This window comes from Anolis sagrei, chromosome 1 (genome assembly GCF_037176765.1).
Source record: "Anolis sagrei isolate rAnoSag1 chromosome 1, rAnoSag1.mat, whole genome shotgun sequence".
NCBI classification, from domain to species: Eukaryota; Metazoa; Chordata; class Lepidosauria; order Squamata; family Dactyloidae; genus Anolis; species Anolis sagrei.
Window position 1 is genome coordinate 228851345 of NC_090021.1, and position 20046 is coordinate 228871390.

A 20046-nucleotide genomic window follows, 5' to 3' on the forward strand; every position below is an offset into this window, starting at 1 on the left:
CCTCATCTGCCCAAGGCCTTTTCTCGAGGGAATGGTCACTTTCATTTTTCCCGTTGCTTGGGAATGAGGACAGGAATCTGCCTGTAATTCTTGGCCTCATCTGCCTGCAATTGTCTCCAATCACACACAGACTCCTCACTTTGAAACTCATCATCCCTATCATCCTCTAAAATGTCAGAAAAATCCTCTGATGCTTGCTGGACTACAACAGCTGCAGAGCATTGACTTCCTATAGTACTGTAAGAAGACACCAGGGATATGTGTGTGTATGTGTACTTCATACAACTATTTGCTTTATTAATTGAATACCACCTGTGATTTTCCTTTTGCAGTATTCCTTTGTGGGGTGGAGTCTTGATCACAATTGTGGACACTTTCTTCTTTCTCTTCTTGGATAAATATGGTAGGCATATGATGTGGGGAAAGATAAAAATGCATGAGATTGAGTTCATCTCTTGAAATGTCCGGAGGTGATTGTGCTACATAGAAATTGCTTAGACAGTGCCCAAAGGCATTGCACAATAAGGGCTCCCCTACACTGACCATATAATCCAGTTTTGGAATGCAGATTTTCTGCTTTAAACTGGCTTATATGAGTCTACACTGCCATATAATCCAGTTTAAATCAGATAATCTACTTTCAGAACCCAGATTATATGGCAGTGTAGGTGGGCCCAAAGATGCACCTAAGCTAATTTCTTAAACATATCTGAAGCAGCCTTGAATTCCAGTTCCTCCTGCAATGACCAAGCGCCTCTGTTCCTTCCCTCTTAGGTCTCAGGAAACTGGAGGCCTTTTTCGGTCTCCTCATCACAATCATGGCAGTGACATTCGGCTATGAGGTAAATTCCTGCACACTCCCATAGTACCCAATTCCTTTCCCCTCCATCCTCCATTCTCTCCTGGTCCTGATTCCTTTGGACATAGGCAAAGCAACAAAGAGAAACTCTGTTAGCTGCTTCCACAGCAGGGCCCATTGCTCACATTCTACGCAGAATGTGAAAGTCGTAGTCACCTTCCCCACCCAATTGTATGTATTATTTATTATTTTATTTATTTATTACGGTTGCTTATACCCCGCCCTTCTCACCCGGGGGGACTCAGGGCGGCTTACACACACAAGGCACAATTCGATGCCTGTATTACAACAACATAATATCAAAAACATAACATCAATAACAACAGTAATTATAACACTGATAACAATTAACGTAAACAATCAATATTATCGGCAGGAATAGCCATAAACCCGTAAAAACAATTAAAACAATAAAAATAATTTGCCTCTGCAATCTGGTATACAGAGGTGTATTAATATAACTTCTTGTGGATGATGCTCCAATTAGTTATCAAGGATGACAATGAATAATGCACTGACATTCCATTAATTTGAATAACTTTTTAGATAATCACTCTGGAACAATGGTCACCAGCACATCTAATAACAAGAAAACTCATGGTTTCATTGGGGATTCAGAAACTCGTACTTTTATTGGAGACTCAGGGCCCTTCCAGACAGGCCCTGATCCCAGGTTTTCTGCTTTAAACTGGATTAGATTAGTCTGCACTGCCAGATAATCTGGGATAAACAGAAAACCTGGGATCAGATCCTAGGATATAGGGCCTGTCTGGAAGGGCCCTCGGTGCCCAATGCAGTATTTTCTGCTTTTATCATAATACTGCATAAACCTGGGACCATCTACTGAAACAGGGAAGAGGGGAGGACAAATACAAGAAACTAGGGCCCCTTCCATACAGCTGTATAAAATCCCACATGTGGACTGGATTATATGGTAGTGTGGACTCAGATAACCTGGTTCAAAGCAGATATTGTATCTGCCTTGAAATTCTGGGTTATATGGCTGGATGGAAGGGCCCAAGGTCTTCATTCCAAAGTTAAACTCTGCAGTTCACTGACACTAAATGTATTGATAACTGCATACTGGTAAAGGCTGTAATATACATTCATGAAGAGTAGGGCTGTACATGGATATTAGTTTTGATGACTATCTATTACTTCCCCTATTGGAAGTGGTATACCTCTGTATATCTGTTGCTGTGGATTACAAACTGAAGAATGTGATTGCACTTATGCCCTATGGTGGGTTTCCCAGGGGAATTAACTAGGCATTGAGTGAACTAAGATATCTCCTTGGTCTTGCCTAGCTTCACTTGTCTTACATTCTTATAGAAAATATATTTGTATGAATAATAATAACAACAACAACAACAACAATAACAAATTCCCACCATCGAGTGCTGCCTTGTAATTAGCGGGGGGAGGGGGGGGGCTTAACTGCTTCTATGATATTAAGAGCTGTGAAGACAAGATGGTCCCAGTGGTAATCAGCACACTGGGTGCAGTGCCTAAAGACCTTGGCCTGCACTTGAACACAATCGGCGCTGACAAAATTACCATCTGTCAGCTGCAAAAGGCTGCCCTATTGGGATCTGCACAAATTATTCGCCGATACATCACATAGTCCTAGACACTTGGGAAGTGTCCGACGTGTGATCCAATGCAACAGCCAGCATAGTGATCTTGTTTGCTGTGTACTGATCTTGTTGTGTTTTAAATAAAATAATGATGATGATGATGATGATAGTATTTCTTGCCCACCTCTCATGGCTTGAGGCAGGTTACAACATAGCTAAAATGCATAATAGTCTTAGAGCCCTTCCACACAGCCATATAACCCAGAATATCAATGCAGAAAATCCCACAACATCTGGACTGTCTGAGTTCACACTGCCATATATTCCAGTTCAAAGCAGAAAATGTAGGGTTTTATTCAGCTGTGTGGAAGGCCCTTAGATATTCTATTAAATATGCATATTAAATTTAAATGTATTTCTATATAATACATATTAAAATATACAGAACAAAGATTAAAACACCAGATGTGAGTTTAAAATTCCTGATGAAGGACCTCAGCTAAGGACCTGGATACATTCGTTCTATGTACCTTCTTACTTTAGATGCAACTGTGCCATGTACAGTAATTGTGGTATTCATTTGTAATACAGCACACTCCTACATCCTTCTAGCATGTTCAAGATAGCTTTGCAGCCATTTTTGCCTCCCATGTTTTCTGTATTGGGCTCTTTAGATTTCCTCTTCTCTCTATTGTGAAACCTTTCCCATGTCTGCATGGTCTGTCATAAAAATGTTCATCTCTTGTTTGTCCTGGTTCCTCCTGAATTTCTCTCTTCTATTTTACATCTCCCCTATTCCAAGCTCCAGATTTTCTTGTAGTTATGGGCATCCCCTTTCTTTAGATGCAGATATTTTGGAGAAATAAATTATAAAGAAGAGTATCAGAGAGGTTTCAATTAGACATTATTCCAAGTGAAAGGAATGTATGTCTCACTCTTCTTTGACTGACTTCTCATCCTTCTTCCTCCTTCAGTATGTGGTGGTGAGTCCCAACCAGAAAGAGGTGGTAAAAGGGATGTTCCTGCCCTACTGCAAGGGCTGTGGGCATGAGGAGCTTCTTCAGGCTGTGGGTATTGTTGGAGCCATCATCATGCCCCATAACATCTATTTGCACTCCTCCCTTGTCAAGGTCAGTATCTGGCACAGGAACTGCATTCCTGAGCACATTTCTCTTCTTCCCAGTTTTGGGTGAAAGAACGCTTTTGATGTCTTCAAATCTGTCTTCAAGATTGTTAGTAGAGGCTGTGACTAATGGGAACATTATCTTTTAGTTATAGTTACATGCTAACTCATTTGGTGAATGCAAAATGACATCCAGAAATGCCCTTCCCTTATTCTCACAACAAGTCTAAAGCAGCCCACAGAAGGACAAACTGGTGTTAAATTTGTTTTTAGTTCAGGTTCAAGTTCACATTCTTTTGCTAGAAATGATTTTCTAGACTTGGCAAGCTAGAACTGCCGCTGACTGGTTTTACTATGAAATAGATGCCCATTTTTTGCACCCTGTCCCAACCGTATCTTCATGTTGCTCATTAGATCCAGGAATAATGCATCTTTTGGGCACTCAACCCCCAATTAAAGTGGCATGGGAGAGACATGAAACAACTCTCTCGACATTTGGAAACAATGAACAAAGCTACATTAGAGCTGAGTGTGATCTCAGAAACAATTGAACGAAAGGAATGTTCAAATGTTTAGGTCAGCCGTTGAACTGCTCAAGACCAACTCCCACCCCAGTTGGTTCCTCCTTGTAGGAACGAGGTGGCAGTGGCAGGGACTAAACCTGAGTCATTCTGCAAGAAAACCCTGGGTTTTACTACTGAGTCTTCAAAATAAGGGTGCATGATCACAAATATAAGAACAAATTTCATTTCTGCGGGAAATTATCCAAATGAGAGGTTGTGATTGTTGTGTGCCTTCACATGGTTTCCAATTTATGGTGACTCTAAGGGAAACCTATCATGGGGTTTTCTTGGCAACTTTTGTTCAGAGGAGGTTTATCTTGGCCTTCCTCTGAGGTTGAGAGAGTATGTCTTGTCTGAGGGCACATCCAGACAGCGCATAAAGTATGCACCCTCTTACATTTTCCCCTGGGACGTCCAGATATGGATTCTCCCGGCTCGGCTTGGTTTTACTGGCACGTTAATCTATTAATTTATTGTTAAATTTCAATGATGATGATGTACAATGTTTTAAAATGATTTTATTGTGATTTTTAATTTTTATGGTATTTATGCTGTTAGCATCCTCTGATGCTCATGTGAGGCTGCGCTGAGTCCCCTTGTGGAGAGAAGGACGGGATATAAATATATGAAATAAATAAATAAACAAATAAATAAATAAAATGCTGTTTCAGAGAAAATTGAATGGTTTCAGCACAAAGCAGGAAAACCCTGCTTTGTGCCTAGGTAATTTGTCTGCTGGAAAGACCTGGGTCTTTCAGAAGACCCAGGTCTTTCCAGGTGCAGGGGCTGTGTTGATGGGACCAGAGATTGCACTGTGCAATTTCTGATGCCCATCTATACATCTGTCTTGGGTTTCTTGGTCCCCTGGAGCCCTTTCTGGTGGGGGGTGGAGGTCTAGAACCCAGGAACAATTGTGTTTTTAAAACACTATTGCTCTTGGGTTAAAGGGCTGTGTGGAACCGCCCTGTTAGCACTCAGTGGGTTTCATGGCTGAGTAGGGATTCAATCCATAGTCTCCAGAACTGTGGTCAAATGCTCAAACTGCTAACTACGTTGCCTCCAAATCAGAGGGCTGAGTGGTTAATCTCCTAGTTCTGCTTGACAGCACAGCTTCCCCTAGGCTGCCCCTAAATGCCCACTCATCCATTTTGTGGTTTAGATCAGATTGCAGAAACTTTTTGGAGGAAATGACTAAAAATGACAAACTGGGGGAAATGCCCCTGCTTCCACCTCCCCCCTTGTTGACCCTCTGCTGCAAATGCCCTTCTTATTCTCCTATTAGCCTTAGGAGAAACATTTGGAATGTAGTTGCCTGTTTTGCTCCATTTTTAGCCCTTTTTTAATTTGCAAAACATTTAGAGGACATTTATCCCTTTTCTCTATGTTAGCATTTTATGTTCAGCCAGATTTTAAAGAGGGCACTGAGCAAACAATGCTGTGAAAAATGGCTTGTTTCATTGCAGGAAAATTTTGAATGTCTATTGAAGGACTTTCAGTCAGTCCATAACACTGGCATGTACATGAGATGTTATCTGTGTAAAAATATCACTTTTTAGGAAAAGTTCTGTTCCTCTCATTACCTAAGCTTATGGTTTGGTTTGCTATAAAAAGAGATTCAGACAACACTACCCATGTGGTCATAGCCACAACCACAACCTTCTGTATTGGGGTGGGAAGATGGCAGAGATCACATTCATGACAGAAAGAGCTGTAAGATATGTTATTATTTTCCTTTAGACCCGAGACGTGGATCGTACCGACAAGAAGGCAGTAAAAGAGGCCAACAAGTACTTCCTTATTGAATCTACCATTGCACTCTTTGTCTCCTTCCTCATAAATCTCTTCGTCATGGCAGTCTTTGGACAGGCCTTCTTTCACAAACAGAACAAGGATGTGGTGAGTAAATGCCAGGCTGTCATTCAATAGGCGGCTCACAGGTTCATCTCAGTTTGGGTTTAAGGACCAAAGGTTCCTATCCCACCATATATGGTAATGGGTTCTTCTTCTGCTTTCCTTTTGTTTCTTTCCTAGTTAGAAGAGGGAAAAGCAAAAGTTTTAGCCAAGCAGGGACTGGCCAAGTTCTTTCTCTTTGCTTAGCTTGGCCCATCGAACTCTGAGGACAAAGCACTTGACTACTAATAATGGTGTGATAACAGAAAATTTAAAAACAGCAGAGAAGCACTTGGATGAGCAGATGCCATGAAAAGTGAAAATGAGAGAGGCCGGCAGGTGTGACTTTTTATACCCAACACTGACCCTACCATTAGGCAAAGTGAGAATGCCCTCTTAGACTGCCTCACGGGACAGACTCCTGTGTGGATTGTCCAACTTGGCTTGTTTCTTTCAAACTATCCTCAGTCTGGTGCAGGGGGATGCTGTCCAGATGCCAGTGCTGAAGTACAACAGAACTCCTATTCTATTTACCATCTATACTGGGTACAGGAGACCACCATCTTTTCCTATCCTTGAAGCAGCAATGGAACCAGGCTCAGCCCTGAGCAATGTTGGACTTCTTTTCAGTACACAATTCATAAAAACATAAAGGTCACCCAAATGAAAATTTCCTTATCAATAGCACAGTGGCCCTGTGACCCTGGATAGAACTGATCCAAGGCTCCGTCCACACAACTGAATAAAATCCCACATTATCTGCTTTGGACTGAGATATATGACAGTGTGGACTCTAATATTCCAGTTCAAAGCAGATATTGTGGGGTTTTCTGCCTTTTTATTCTAGGTTACATGGTTGTATGGAAGGGTCCCAAGTCACGGACCCTGGATGTCAGGGAACATAAAAGTGCAATACATACATATCTTGAAAAATGTTGACAAATGCATTTTTTAAAAAAGGAATATACTTCATTAAACATGGTTTCGGTATTACACACAGTTTCAGTATTTCACACCGTTTCGGTAACATTTTAAGATCCAAAAATAGTCTGCAGTAGTACTGGAAATCATGAGGCCCTCTTGATATTTTGTACTACAACTTCCAGCATTTCCTCCATTAGCTATAATGGCTAGGGTTGCAGTATGACAACACTTGCTTTAAGCTAAAGGGAAAAGGATTAGGCCAAAATATAATAAAAACCTTTCATACACTCCTTTGTAAAAAAAAAAAAAATCCATGTGCCCCCTGGTTAAACAATCATCAACTGTCTACAGGGGACATCCTGATACTCCCAACTTCTTTAAACTAATAGTGTATTAATAAAAGTTTTAAAATGGAAATGCTAGCTGTAGACCAGTTGGACTTTCACTCGCTCTGATGATGAGTCGAAGAGCTGGGAGATCTCCAGTATGTGTTTCTGAGATTGATTTATTTCTGGATCAGTGCATCATTCAAGAAAAAAGAAGTCATTGGCTTTGAATAAGAAGGGATTGGTTTGAAGTGATTAACTGTTTAATTTAAACATTTAAACATCCTGCTCCTATTTTATCTCATCATAGTCTGTTAATTGGTTTTTTATTCAGAATATGTGGCCCGCCCATTGTCATCTCTATTGTGATTGTGTCTATTGGAATTTTTATTTTATTATATTCTTTTATTTTATTATTATTTTTAATGTCATTTTGATAATGTTGTTGTTGTCTGTTGTATATGTTTTGATTTTATTGCTGTATTATGTTGTCTGGGCTTGGCCCCATGTAAGCCGCTCTGAGTCCCCATCGGGGAGATGGTGGCGTGGTAGAAATAAAGTTTATTGTTATTATTATTTAAGGTACTGATGCATGTTGTGTTTGTTTCTTCTTAATCCATTTCCCCATGCATTCCAGCATGATGTCTGTGCCAACCAAAGCATGTTCTCCAACCACAGTATTTTCCCAAATTTTCCTGATGACAACAATACAGTCTCGGTGGACATTTTCCAAGGGGTAAGTCCCAGCAGAATCATGCCTATTCCCTCTAGCAATATTGCTGTTGGATGCAATGCACATGTAGTTGAATAATACCCACAGGTGAGCTTTCAATTGCTACTCTTCCTTTTTGGGTGGTGAATGTACACAATAATCATTATATTGGGTTGCTGTGAGTTTTCTGGGCTGTATGGCCATGTTTCAGAAGCATTCTCTTCTGACTTTTCACCCACATCTATGGCAGGCATCCTCAGAGGTTCGGGGGTCTTTTGGAAACTAGACAAGTGAGGCTTATATATTTGTGGAATGTCCAGGGTGGGAGAAAGAAGTCTTGTCTGCTTGAGGCAAGTGTGAATGTTGCAACTGGCCACCTCGGTTAGCATTGAATAGCCTTGCAGCTTCCAAGCCTGGCTGCTCCCTGCCTGGGGGAATCCTTTGTTAGGAGATGTTGGCTGGCCCTGATTGTTTACAACAGACTTCACAACCTCTGAGGATGCCTGCCATAGATGTGAGTGAAACGTCAGGAAAGAATGCTTCTGGAACATGGCCATACAACCCAGAAAACTCACAGCAACCAAGTGATTCCAGCATGAAAGCCTTCAACAACACAATCATTATACTGTTAAGGAGGCAATCTATTAAGGCAATATATTAAGAAGTAATCAAGGCTGCCTATAGGATAGCTCTAGGAGGCACCTCCTTTTGCCACCTTCTTTGAAATGGTACCAAGCCACTTCTTTTTTTAAAAAAATCACAACTTTTCTTGCACATTTGTATATAGGCATTCTCGATTATTGACTACCTGAAACTAAACTCTGAAATTCTCACAATGACAGAGAAGTGGATGGTTTTGATGGGAGGAATTCACTTTTTGCATTTTTTAAAGAAAATATAGGGATCACCCTCTTATTAAATTCAAAGTGACCTATTCCTTGCAAAATAACCATAAGTGCTACAAAGAAAAATAGTCCAGATCTTATTTAGGGCAAAGTTATTAGCTTTTAATTAGGAAAAATTCAGGAAAGAATAGCTGACATTAGTTGGTGGTAGTCTGTATGTGGAGAGTTCCACATAGAATCAAACTGTATGGTTTTCTTTTGGCATTGAATGTTTGCCATATATGTTGGAAACCGCCCTGAGTCCCTTCGGGGAGATAGGGCAGTCTATAAATAAAGATCATCATCATCATCATCATTAAACTATTATTTTAAAAAGATGCTGATATTCACATTACTTCCATGAAAGTGCACAGAAGGACAGGAGAAGTAACTACCAGCACTCATGGGGGGCTAACTTGTGTGAGCAATATCCATGCTTAGCTGCCTATAAGCACTGATTTTGGCTTTTTCCTCCCCAGGGAATCATCTTGGGCTGTTACTTTGGGCCCATTGCACTCTACATTTGGGCTATTGGAATCCTTGCAGCTGGTCAAAGTTCAACCATGACTGGGACATATGCTGGACAGTTTGTTATGGAGGTGAGAAACTGTGGTGGATTCTTCCTGTATCGGAGTTGGCAGCCAAGCACCCTCTAGATTAGTGGAGTCCAGCTCCCATCACCTACGATTGTGGTTGGAGTTGATGGGCTGTATATTCCAAGACTCGTGATGGCCACGTCACTGCCTATCCTTGGCCTAGCTGCACTATGTGTTGGAAGCCCCTCTACACTGCCATATAAATCCAGATTATCTGCTTTGAACTGGATTATATGGCAGTGTAGACTCCTATAATCCAGTTCTGGATTTGAACTGCCTTGAAGTGGATTATAGGAGTCTACCTTGCCATATAATCCAGTTCAAAGCAGATAATCTGCTTTGTTAATCTGGATTATATAGCAATGTAGAAGGGGCCTTAGATCAGCACCAATGTAACTAAATCTGTTGGATCCCAGCTGCCTTATATCAAATCAAATCAATTAGTCCATTTAGTTCTGTGTTGTTTTCTCTGCTTGGCAGCAACCCATCTAGATATCAGGCAAATATCTTTTTCCTACCCTAACAAAGGTTGCAGGAATTGAATCTGGGATGTTCTGCATGCAAACAGAAAAGTTACTTTTTTAATGCCAACTCCCAGTATCTTCCAGACCAGTATAACATTTCTGTGCTCCATTTGCAAAGTAGAGGCCCTTTCACTGAGCTACAGTGTACTCTATTCTCAGCTTCTATTTTTGCTCTTTGCCCTTTTATAGTCCTCTTTCTCTTCGTGTGACTTTGTTCCTTTGCATCTTACAAAAAAACCTAAAGAAACTGTTCTAAACATCATCCCACTCATTTTAGTTAAGTGTTGTATTAGTTACAGTGTTCATAAGACACAGATGAGCCACATCTCTGTCACACTTGGGTTAAAACTAGTAGCTTTTCTGTATAATATGGAACAAAGTTCATTGTACTCTTTTGTTGTTGTTATTTTCTGTAACCCTAAGTGGCCCTCTAGATCTTTCTCACAAATATCACTCTCACATGCTCTTTTTCTTGTGGCTCCCTCTCAGTTCTGCCAATGCTGATTGTCCCTTTTAAGTTCAAACTAATTTTAGCATCTCAGCATTTATATTTATTTTAGTTTGGTAGCCATTATGGAGCTACAGATCCATTACCCATAGTAGCACATATCTTTTTATATGGACTCGTTAGCTTTTTATCACAGATTCAAAATAGGGGTGACTTTGTGTCTGTCAGACCAGGAATAGTAAATCTTCAACCTGTAGTTTTACAGTGAAAAAACTGTAATGGCCACATGAGGCACAGATGGGGGAGTTACATTAGGCCAAATTTTTCAAACGTTGCTTTAAAAATTATAAAACCCAACTGGAATCAAAGTTTGAAAACATTCTGGGTTTTTTTTTTTTAAAGACAGCTCCCAGAATCTCCCATCTAGCAAGGCTGTTGTGATTTGGGTGTTATAGCTTAAGAAAGTAACTTTTCCTAGTGCCATGACAGGCCTATTGGAACAGCAAAGGACTCTTATGGTGTATGATATCTGCCCTCATAGATAATTCATAATTTCTTGTTCCTTTTCCCCAACAATCTTTGTAACACCCATGTTCTTGTTTCCAGCACACACTGACATATTGTAGCCTGAAGTCATGCCATCAGTATTATTTATATCCAAGTTTTCCAATCACTTTGTTGTCTACTTTTGATAATAAAACAAAAAGAACAACAATAAACTTTATATATATTCCCTTCATCTCCCCAAGGAGACTCGGGGTGGATTCCAACAAACAAACAATATAATGTAGACATATATTTGTTATGTCAACATTAACAAATATAGACATAATATCCCAAAATAACCCCTCTTGTGAAAATAACTTATTACATGACATGAATAGATTAAATAAAACATAACCTATCTTAAAAAAATATCTAACATAAAACCTAAATATAAATAATCAAAAATCCACATTAATTTACAGGAGCCAATGAAGGTTCACTCAGTTATGTGGGTTGGTTTTTATGGTCGGTGATGTTAACTGTGCTAACATGATCTAACAAAGCCTGAATGCAGTAATACAACAAGCCCTTGTATCAGCCAAAACAGTACCACTACTTATGTTGGACTATGGTTCCCATCACCCACTGTGCTGCTCAGAGCAGTAAGCTGGACAAAAACACATAATGGGTGCACAGTATAACACCAGCAGTAGATCCTGGGGTTCAGAGCTGATGCTGGCCTGGATCCAGAGATTTAATTTGGACCCCAGGCATGGTATTTCTGCGAATGCTTCCAAATATGGCATAGTTCTTTTTAACAGCTTCTGGTTATTATTCAGCTTTTTAATCAGCTAAGATGCATTGGGCCATGCCAGTTTCCAGTTATGTTTATTGTGCCAAATATTTTACACAGTTCCTATTAGTAAATCCTATGTTCTTCCCAGAATCATTTTTATTCCTGTCCAGACTTGTGTAATCTACCGTTTAACTGTTCTTCTACATGAGCAAGCACAAAAGAACAGTAACCCATAATAAATGAAAACAGGAAGAATAGCCTACAGGGAATTAAAGTGCAAAAAAACCATACCCTCTCTCCAGTTAAGATATGGACTTCCAAAGCTTCAGTGACAGCAAATGGAGAAACATCAGTAGCAACTACTCTGCACTCTTGCTTTCAAAGGATTAGTCCATGTTTACAGACCAACAAACATACATTAGTGCAGATGTTTTAATGTACAAATAAACTTTTTGCAAAGCTGGTAAATCTTCAAGATATGTTGAACCACAGTCATCCAATTCTGCTCATCCCCAGAGTGTATATGGTAGTCATTTCATTATCCACCCCCAAAACATCTGGAGGGCACTTGATTGGTAAAGAACTCCCTGCAAGCTCCCTGCTCTCAATGCTGGCAGTGGCTTCAGAAATCAGGGCTCTGTATAATGCCAACATTTTAGCACATCAACTTGAGAAACTCACTGCTGCTGCCTGTCTCAATCTGGTGCCCTCCAGATGTGTTGGATTACAAGGAACATCATTTCCAGATGTGCTGGATTGCACTGTATATACTCCCCCACAAGATTTGTAATGAAGCACATCTGGGAAGACAACAGCATATGATTTGCACTCTTAGGTTGTTGCAATGGCAGCGCTGCCACCGTCTGGTGAAAATGTGCACAAAGTCAAGCTTTTGGTTAAAGGCAAGATTCCGACTAAAGGACTTCTACTTGAACCCTACTATTTTGGAATAACCTTTCTCCAACCCTATGGCCTGTGCAATGAAAGTTATCATGGGATTTTTTTTTCTTTGAGAAATAGTTAACACAATTAAAAAGCCTTATTACAGAACATGTTGTGTATCCCTTATCTGGAATTTTGAAATCCAAAATACTCTAAAATTGTCTTCATGGATGGTTGAGGTAGAACCACCTTTGCTTTCTGATGATTCAGTGAACAGAAGTTTTGTTTCATACACAAAATTATTAAATTATAATAAGTACCCTTAGGCTATGTGTATAAAGTGTCTCTGAAGCATACATGCATTTTGGGTTTAGACTTGAGCCCCATCTCAAGCTATCTCAAGTATTTCAAAATCCAGAATGAAGAACATTTCTAGTCCCAAACATTTCGGATAAGGAATGCTCAATCTGTACTTTAAATACTGACAGATTTTTTTTTAGCACATATAGATACCAAACCTATTTCTGATCCTGTTGTTTCCTTCACTCTCAACCAATGGGTTGTTGTTCTTCTTTACAGTTTTTTTTTCCTTAGTCAACCTCTTTCTTTATCTCTCCAACTACCTCTTCACTCCTTCACGAAGAAAGTTGTGCTAATTTGTTTCAGCATAAAAAGGAATGAAAGGAGTTGTTTGCCAGTATCTTCCAGACTATCTCATTTATTTTGGCCTGAGCTTTCATGGATTTCTATCAGATGCACTAATGGGGTCCAAAATAAATGTCCCACCTATTATAGTATTTATTTGAGCAATTATATTGATGTGAAGGAAGAATTTACCACTAGGTGGGGCATACTCTCGAGATCACAGTTTGCTTCGTGAGTAGCTTCTTCCTACCTACAACCTGAGAGGGAAGAAAATATGACAACAGCAGGAGGTAGCAAGAAGACTCATGGTGAAGATGACATCTTATGCTTCATTGAGTGATGATGACTTGATATCTGTAAAATAAATGTCTACCTTCTTGTCTCCCACATAGGGTTTCCTGAAGCTACGCTGGTCCCGCTTTGCCCGGGTGGTCTTCACTCGTTCTTTAGCCATCCTTCCCACTGTCTTCCTTGCTGCTTTCAAGAATGTGGAAGCTCTGACAGGCCTCAATGACCTTCTCAATGTATTGCAGAGTATCTTGGTGAGGAATCCCTCCTGACTATTCCTCTTTAAATATGCAGGCAGGATCTAAGGGAAAATGGCCTGTTGAACTAAGGTTGGCCTTTGGTTCCCAACTTTTGGTCTTCCATGTGTTTGGGGCTTCCGCTTGGCCAGCTGTCAAGACTACTGGGAACTGAAGTCCAAGAATGCTTGGGTTGGGAACCACTGGACCAATATATTGTGCTGCCCAAGTGCAGGAGCAAGTCAGAGCCAACCACCCAGATGAGAGTGTGCAATCCAAAGCCAGTCAAGTTATTTTTGGTACAGAGGAAGAAGATCCCACAGTCACCTTTGTTACTTCTACAAGTACCTCTTATAGAGATACTTGTAGAAGTAACTAGTATCTCTCCAAGAGATAACTAGTACTCTATAAGAGGTCCATTTCTATCAATAACAAATACAATTAAATAAGTAATCGTTTTCTGCCCTTTGGTGACACCCCAAATTTGCCTCATTGACTATTCATAGGGCCATCCCTGTGCCAGAGACTCCATCACAGAGTTAGGCCCCTTCCACACACCTGAATAAAATCTCACATTTCTTGCTTTGGACTGGAATATATGGCAGTGAGGACTGGGATAACCCAGTTAATATTCTGGGTTATATAGCCATGTGGAAGGGCCCTTAGAAAAAGCTACTATTTGGGGATTGTACATCTCTTTCTCCTTAGTGTGCTCACATACATGATACCATATGCACCCCATTCATCCAACATACAAGGCCTATATATCCAACATAGCCACTAGCCATGGTGACTTTGGGAGTGGGAGTTGTAACTCAAAGAGTAACATTCCCATACTTAGATTTTCCCCATCCATGAGAGATAGGAATTATGACACAATTGCAGTACCAAATTGTGAGGGAAGCAAGAGACCTTTGGGGTCCCAGGTTAGAACTAGCTTCAAAAATTTCGTTGTTCAGAAGGCAGCAGGAATCATCTAATGAGGAACAGTTTCTTAACTCGCTGTTCTCTAAATCCAGATACTTTGGTGGTCCTTGAATATGGAAGGAGAAATGCTGTTCATTTGTATAAAACATCAATGTGTACTTGACAATTTTTCCTTCTGTTTCTAGTTACCTTTTGCAGTCATACCTGTTCTCACTTTCACCAGCATGCAGCCTCTCATGCAAGACTTTGTCAATGGGATGTAAGTAGCTCCATCTTCTTGGTTGGGAATTCTTAGGGAACCTGTTGTATTTTCATCACAAAGAATAGTTTTTCATTGAAATTCCCACTAATTGTGGTGCATACAATATAAAAAAAATTGCATTTACCTTAAGATTGCCAACTAACCTCTGTATTTCCCTGTCTTTATTGCAATCTAGCTCAATTAGCGAAACGTCAGGAGAAATGCCTCTAGAACATGGCCATATAGCCCGAAAAAACCCACAAGAACTCAATTATGTTTGCTTGCCTCTCCACGTAAACAACTTCACTTTATGTTTATCAATTACAAGAGCTGCTCAGGAAATGTTGAAATTCTACTAAAACAAAACCCTCATTCTATTCTCAAACTAAATAAAATACATAATTCATTCTGACCGCAGTATCTGGAGGGGAAGCAAGTTTTTAAAACTAGGCTTTTTACAATGTAATATTTTGTTTGAGGGAAGAGATAGGGAGAGACATATACCCAGAATATTCACAGGGGACATGGGAATGGCATCCACTGAAAACAGAGAGTGGGTCAAAGCTACCCTAAATGGTGGCCCATGGACTGCTGCCATCCCACAAACCATCAGTTATCAGTCTCTGGAGAGCTTTCAGGAAAGAAGTAAGCAATAGTAACCAATTGGGCAAAAATTCAGTACTGGCCATGGCACACCGGGGAATTGCCTACATGGATACCATAAGAACCACTGTTGTAACCCCCTTGTTTGCTTGACATGCTACTCAAAGGCCGCGTGGAACTTTAAATACTTTTTCTCCCATGTTTTGCTACATTTATGAGGGTTGTTGCTTCATGATTATTGATTTTATTCAGACATAGCAAATACAGAATGTAGCTCTTGATATTCTATGTGCCTGGAGTAGGTGTGGATTTAAACATTTGTTAAAGGGGATGCTTTTTTCAATGTTCCTCCTGACTGTCATGTTTTTGACCTCTTTAACCTTTTATCTGTTCCTCCTTAGCATTGGGAAGTTGATAATGATCCTCATCACTGGACTGGTCTGCGCAATCAACATCTACTTCGTGGTGACAACTGTTATGGGCCTGGGCCATTTAGTTTACTACATTGTCATATCATTTGTCCTGGTTGCATATGCAGCCTTCGTCTGCTACCTGGTAAGAATATGACAGATCAACGTGGCACCTTTTTGAGTACAGAAATTGAAAGCCGAAATTAGGATTAATATTATGGGTAAAGTAAAGCTAAAGGTTTCCCCTGACATTAAGTCTAGTTGTGTGCGACTCTGGGGGTTGGTGCTCATCTCTATTTCTAAGCCAAAGAGCCAGCGTTTGTAGACCCCTCCTAGGTCAATTGGCTGGCATGACTGCCATTACCTTCCCACCGAAGTGGTACCTATTGATCTACTCACATTTGCATGTTTTCAAACTGCTAGGTTGGCAGAGGCTGGGGCTAACAGCAGGATCTCACCCCACTCCCCAGATTCAAATCACCGTCCTTTTGGTCAGCAAGTTCAGCAGCTCAGAATTTTAATCTGCTGTGGTAACCGGAGGAGCCCTATTATGGGGGGCAATCAATTATTAGTCTGAATATATGCATTTATTAGTGTGGTTAATGAAACTGTTTCAGTTTATTACTGAAACATTTCAGCTTTTATCTTCCCCATTTTCTCAAAACAAATACAAGCTCACTTTTAAGAATCAATATTCTTAAAAGGTGGCTTTTGAGAATATTGATGTAATAGTGTGTTAAATTAGATGACAGTATTAAGTATTCTCTTCTGGGTTGAAACCACTTGGTTTTCACGTATTATACTTCAGGATCCCTTTTTCCCCAAAGTACTTGAAAAAGATAGCACTTCATTTCCAGATATAGACAAATCAGGGAGGGTGTGGGGTTAAATGTCTAGCCACTTGTTGCACAAGCTTTGTGGATAATATTACAGAAATGTACACACTCGTCAATGGTGGTTTGCCCATGTATTGCAGGTGGCATTCTGTACATTAGAATTTAATTTCATATAGGGAATAAGGTCTCCCAAGAAAAAAAATCTTCTCTAAGTCCTAGCACTGAGATTCTAGTGCTAACTTGACACAAGTAGCATGATGTCAGTTCCCATAGATCATTTTCTGGCTCTCCTTTTGCAAGATGCATAAAAGAGTCTTGCCCAACTTTGGCATCCTTTCGCAGCCACCTTGGGCATGAAGGGAGCCATGGTACAATTGATATGGAAAGTACCAGGTTGGAGCAAGCAGTACAAATAGCAATGGCATGGGGAGAGAGGACCATCTTTGACTGAAGTAACATTCCTCTATAGCAGTGGTTTTCAGCCTTTGGACCTACATCTGCTTTAGACTTCATCTCCCAGAATTCTCGATAATTGGCTATGCTGGCTAAGACTTCTGGGTGTTGAGAATCCGAAAAACACCTGGAAGATCCCAGATTGAGAACCAGGATGGAGAGTAGCCACTACCAATTGTCAGCTTATGAAAAATAGCAGTTTTATGAAAACAGCTATTGGAGCAGTTGGACAAGAATAGGGGAAGAATGATCAGATCAAGAGAAACTATATGCTTTTGAGCATCTTTATTTCATCTGGTCTAATTTTTCTCTATTCCTATTCCAGATTTGGACATGCCTTATCTCCCATGGAGCTGCTTATCTGGCACGGGGACCCCATACTCGGTTTGGTTATGGACTACAAGACTAGAGCACCACTCAGAGCTGTACGTTGGAAGCTGATAAATTGCCACACTCCATCCTTATTATGACAAGAAGCATCTGACCCTTTGGTTTTGCAAAGAGGTAGAGGTGCTAGAACATTGATTTTGACTCGCAAGGGCCAGACCTAAGGATGTCGTCAAGTGGCAAAATGTATGTTTTATGTCCAGAAAGTTCTCAGTGTCCTTTGAAGAATCTTGAGACACCGAAAAGCTGTGGCCAGTTAAGCTAGAGGACTTGACAGCATATTGTTCTAATAGGAAAGAATATCTTCAGTAGAACAAACTGAAGATAATGACTAAAGAATGACTAAGCAGCTGTTCCAAATGACCCACACATCCTCTTCTAGGCAAAACAAAGTGGTTTACATAGTTTTCTGTTAAGGCATCATTTCAAAATTCAAGGAAACTATTATGGGCATGATCGCAGATACACATGCACACATACACAAATGGCACCTTTGGTGTGATCTGACAAGCCATAAAAAACAAGTCACTTTCCCAAGAAATAGAGCACTGAGCTTTGCTAAGCCACATCTGTAAGACTATTCAAATGCCCATTTCTCAAACAAAAAACTGGAAATATTGAGAGAAAATCACAATGCCCCATACAAATGCAACTAGACAATCCCCCCATGAAGGGATGTAATTATGGAGGGTAGGTATGAAGGCATTACCCTCCAATAAAAAAAATCTGTCCCCATGAATTTTTCCAGTGAGTCAACAGTGGGATGATTTCCTCGGGAGGTGATGGACTCTCCATCTTCAGCTGCATTGACCTTGAGATTGAAGGACTGTTTCTCAGTGTGTTTTTGCTGTGGATTCCTGCATGACAAGGGGTTCAATTGGATGACCATTGTAGTCCCTTCCAACTCTACAATTTGACTTGTGACTGGAGACATTGAGGTTCTCCAGATGTTGGTGAACTACTTCTCTTCGTGTTCCTCAACACTGGCCAGTCTGGCAAATGGGAATCCAACATTATGTAGGCTACCTATTCTAGCCACTCTCCCTCAACAAATGTACACTATATAAGTGACATAACTTGCCATTGGGAAGGAAACACAAACTTTCAAATCTGTTCTTTTAGCATGTACAGTTTTTTTCCATGTCAGGAACAACTTGAGAAACTGCAAGTTGCTTCTGGTGTGAGAAAATTGGCTGTCTGCAAGGATGTTGCCCAGGGGGTGGCTGGATGTTTTATCATCCTTGTGGGAGGCTTCTCTCATGTCCCTGCAATGGGGAGCTAGATCTGACAGAGGGAGTTCAACCGGCTCTTCCTGGATTCGAACCACTGACCTGCCGGTCAGCAGTCCTGCTGCCCAAGGAATTACCCCATTGCACCACTGTCGAACTGGACAGGTCGTAGGTTTGAATCCGGGGAGAGGCGAGCTCCCTCTATCAGCTCCATACGGGGACATGAGAGAAGCCTCCCACAAGGACGATAAAAACATTAAATCATCCGGGCGTCCCCTGGGCAACGTCCTTGCAGATGGCCAATTCTCTCATACCAGAAGCGACTTGCAGTTTCTCAAGTCGCTCCTGAAACGATAAAAAAAAACCACTAGAAGCTCATGTACAGTTTATATGATTTGGCATGTATTAACTTGTGTTTAATGACCATACAACCATGGACCTCCAGATGTTCTTGACATCTATTTCCAGCAGCAATAACTAATATAGCTAATATTGCAGTCCAATAATATCTAAATGCTTAATTGCTTACTTATGACATTAGTCTTTGCCTGTAAGGAAAGTAGGGTTTGATATTTGAAAAGAAGAGGAAATTTGACAGAGTTCAATATGAAATGGCTTGCACTGACTGAAATTCTCTGTAACTTTAAATCTGAATAGCCATTCAAGGCGAATAAACCACATTTCCTTTGCTAAAAAGAATATCGTTCCCTAGAGCTGTCATTTTTTATACTTGATTCTGTTTCTGTACTAATAGCAGGAGTATGCAAAAGATAAATATTATATCTGTGCTACAAAGAACTTTCCCCTGATTTTGATGAAACAGATGCCCAAGATTTAATAAGGCAGGTTATTTCTAGCCAGTTGGCAGCTCCTTTGTAAACAAATCTCATTTATCAGAAGGTGAATGTGAAGAGCAGGAAAGCAGCTCTTCCATTGCCTCCAAATGTCTATGGCCTCATTCTTCCTCTGGTTTTAACTATAAGCCAGCGAACAACTGACTGTAATCTCATTCTAAATTTGTTAACTGCTTCACTTTTTCATATTTTCACTGATTGGTTGAGTAGTGGAAATACATGTGACCAACTCCATGTAAGATGAACTGACTTGGTAGTGAAAAAAACTATTTCCGCAGCTAACGAACATATAGTTTAAGGGGAAAGAGAATTGATTTGTTTTCTTTCCTCTATTTAGCTATTTAGAA

The 20046-nt window shown here is 40.3% G+C and overlaps 1 protein-coding gene across 2 annotated transcripts in view; it reads left to right on the forward strand.

Annotated features, from left to right (window-relative positions):
* Positions 1-19544, forward strand: part of SLC11A1 (solute carrier family 11 member 1) — a 37818-nt gene extending 18274 nt beyond the window's left edge. For both annotated transcript variants that reach the window (XM_067460561.1, XM_060773531.2), the window contains exons 8-17: positions 333-403; positions 775-842; positions 3411-3566; positions 5860-6018; positions 7900-7998; positions 9338-9457; positions 13628-13777; positions 14872-14945; positions 15932-16085; positions 17555-19544. In XM_067460561.1, the coding sequence (XP_067316662.1) occupies positions 333-403; positions 775-842; positions 3411-3566; positions 5860-6018; positions 7900-7998; positions 9338-9457; positions 13628-13777; positions 14872-14945; positions 15932-16085; positions 17555-17638 (1135 nt within the window). In that variant the 3' untranslated portion in view covers positions 17639-19544. The remainder of the gene's footprint in view (positions 1-332; positions 404-774; positions 843-3410; positions 3567-5859; positions 6019-7899; positions 7999-9337; positions 9458-13627; positions 13778-14871; positions 14946-15931; positions 16086-17554) is intronic.
* Positions 19545-20046: the final 502 nt, after the last annotated feature.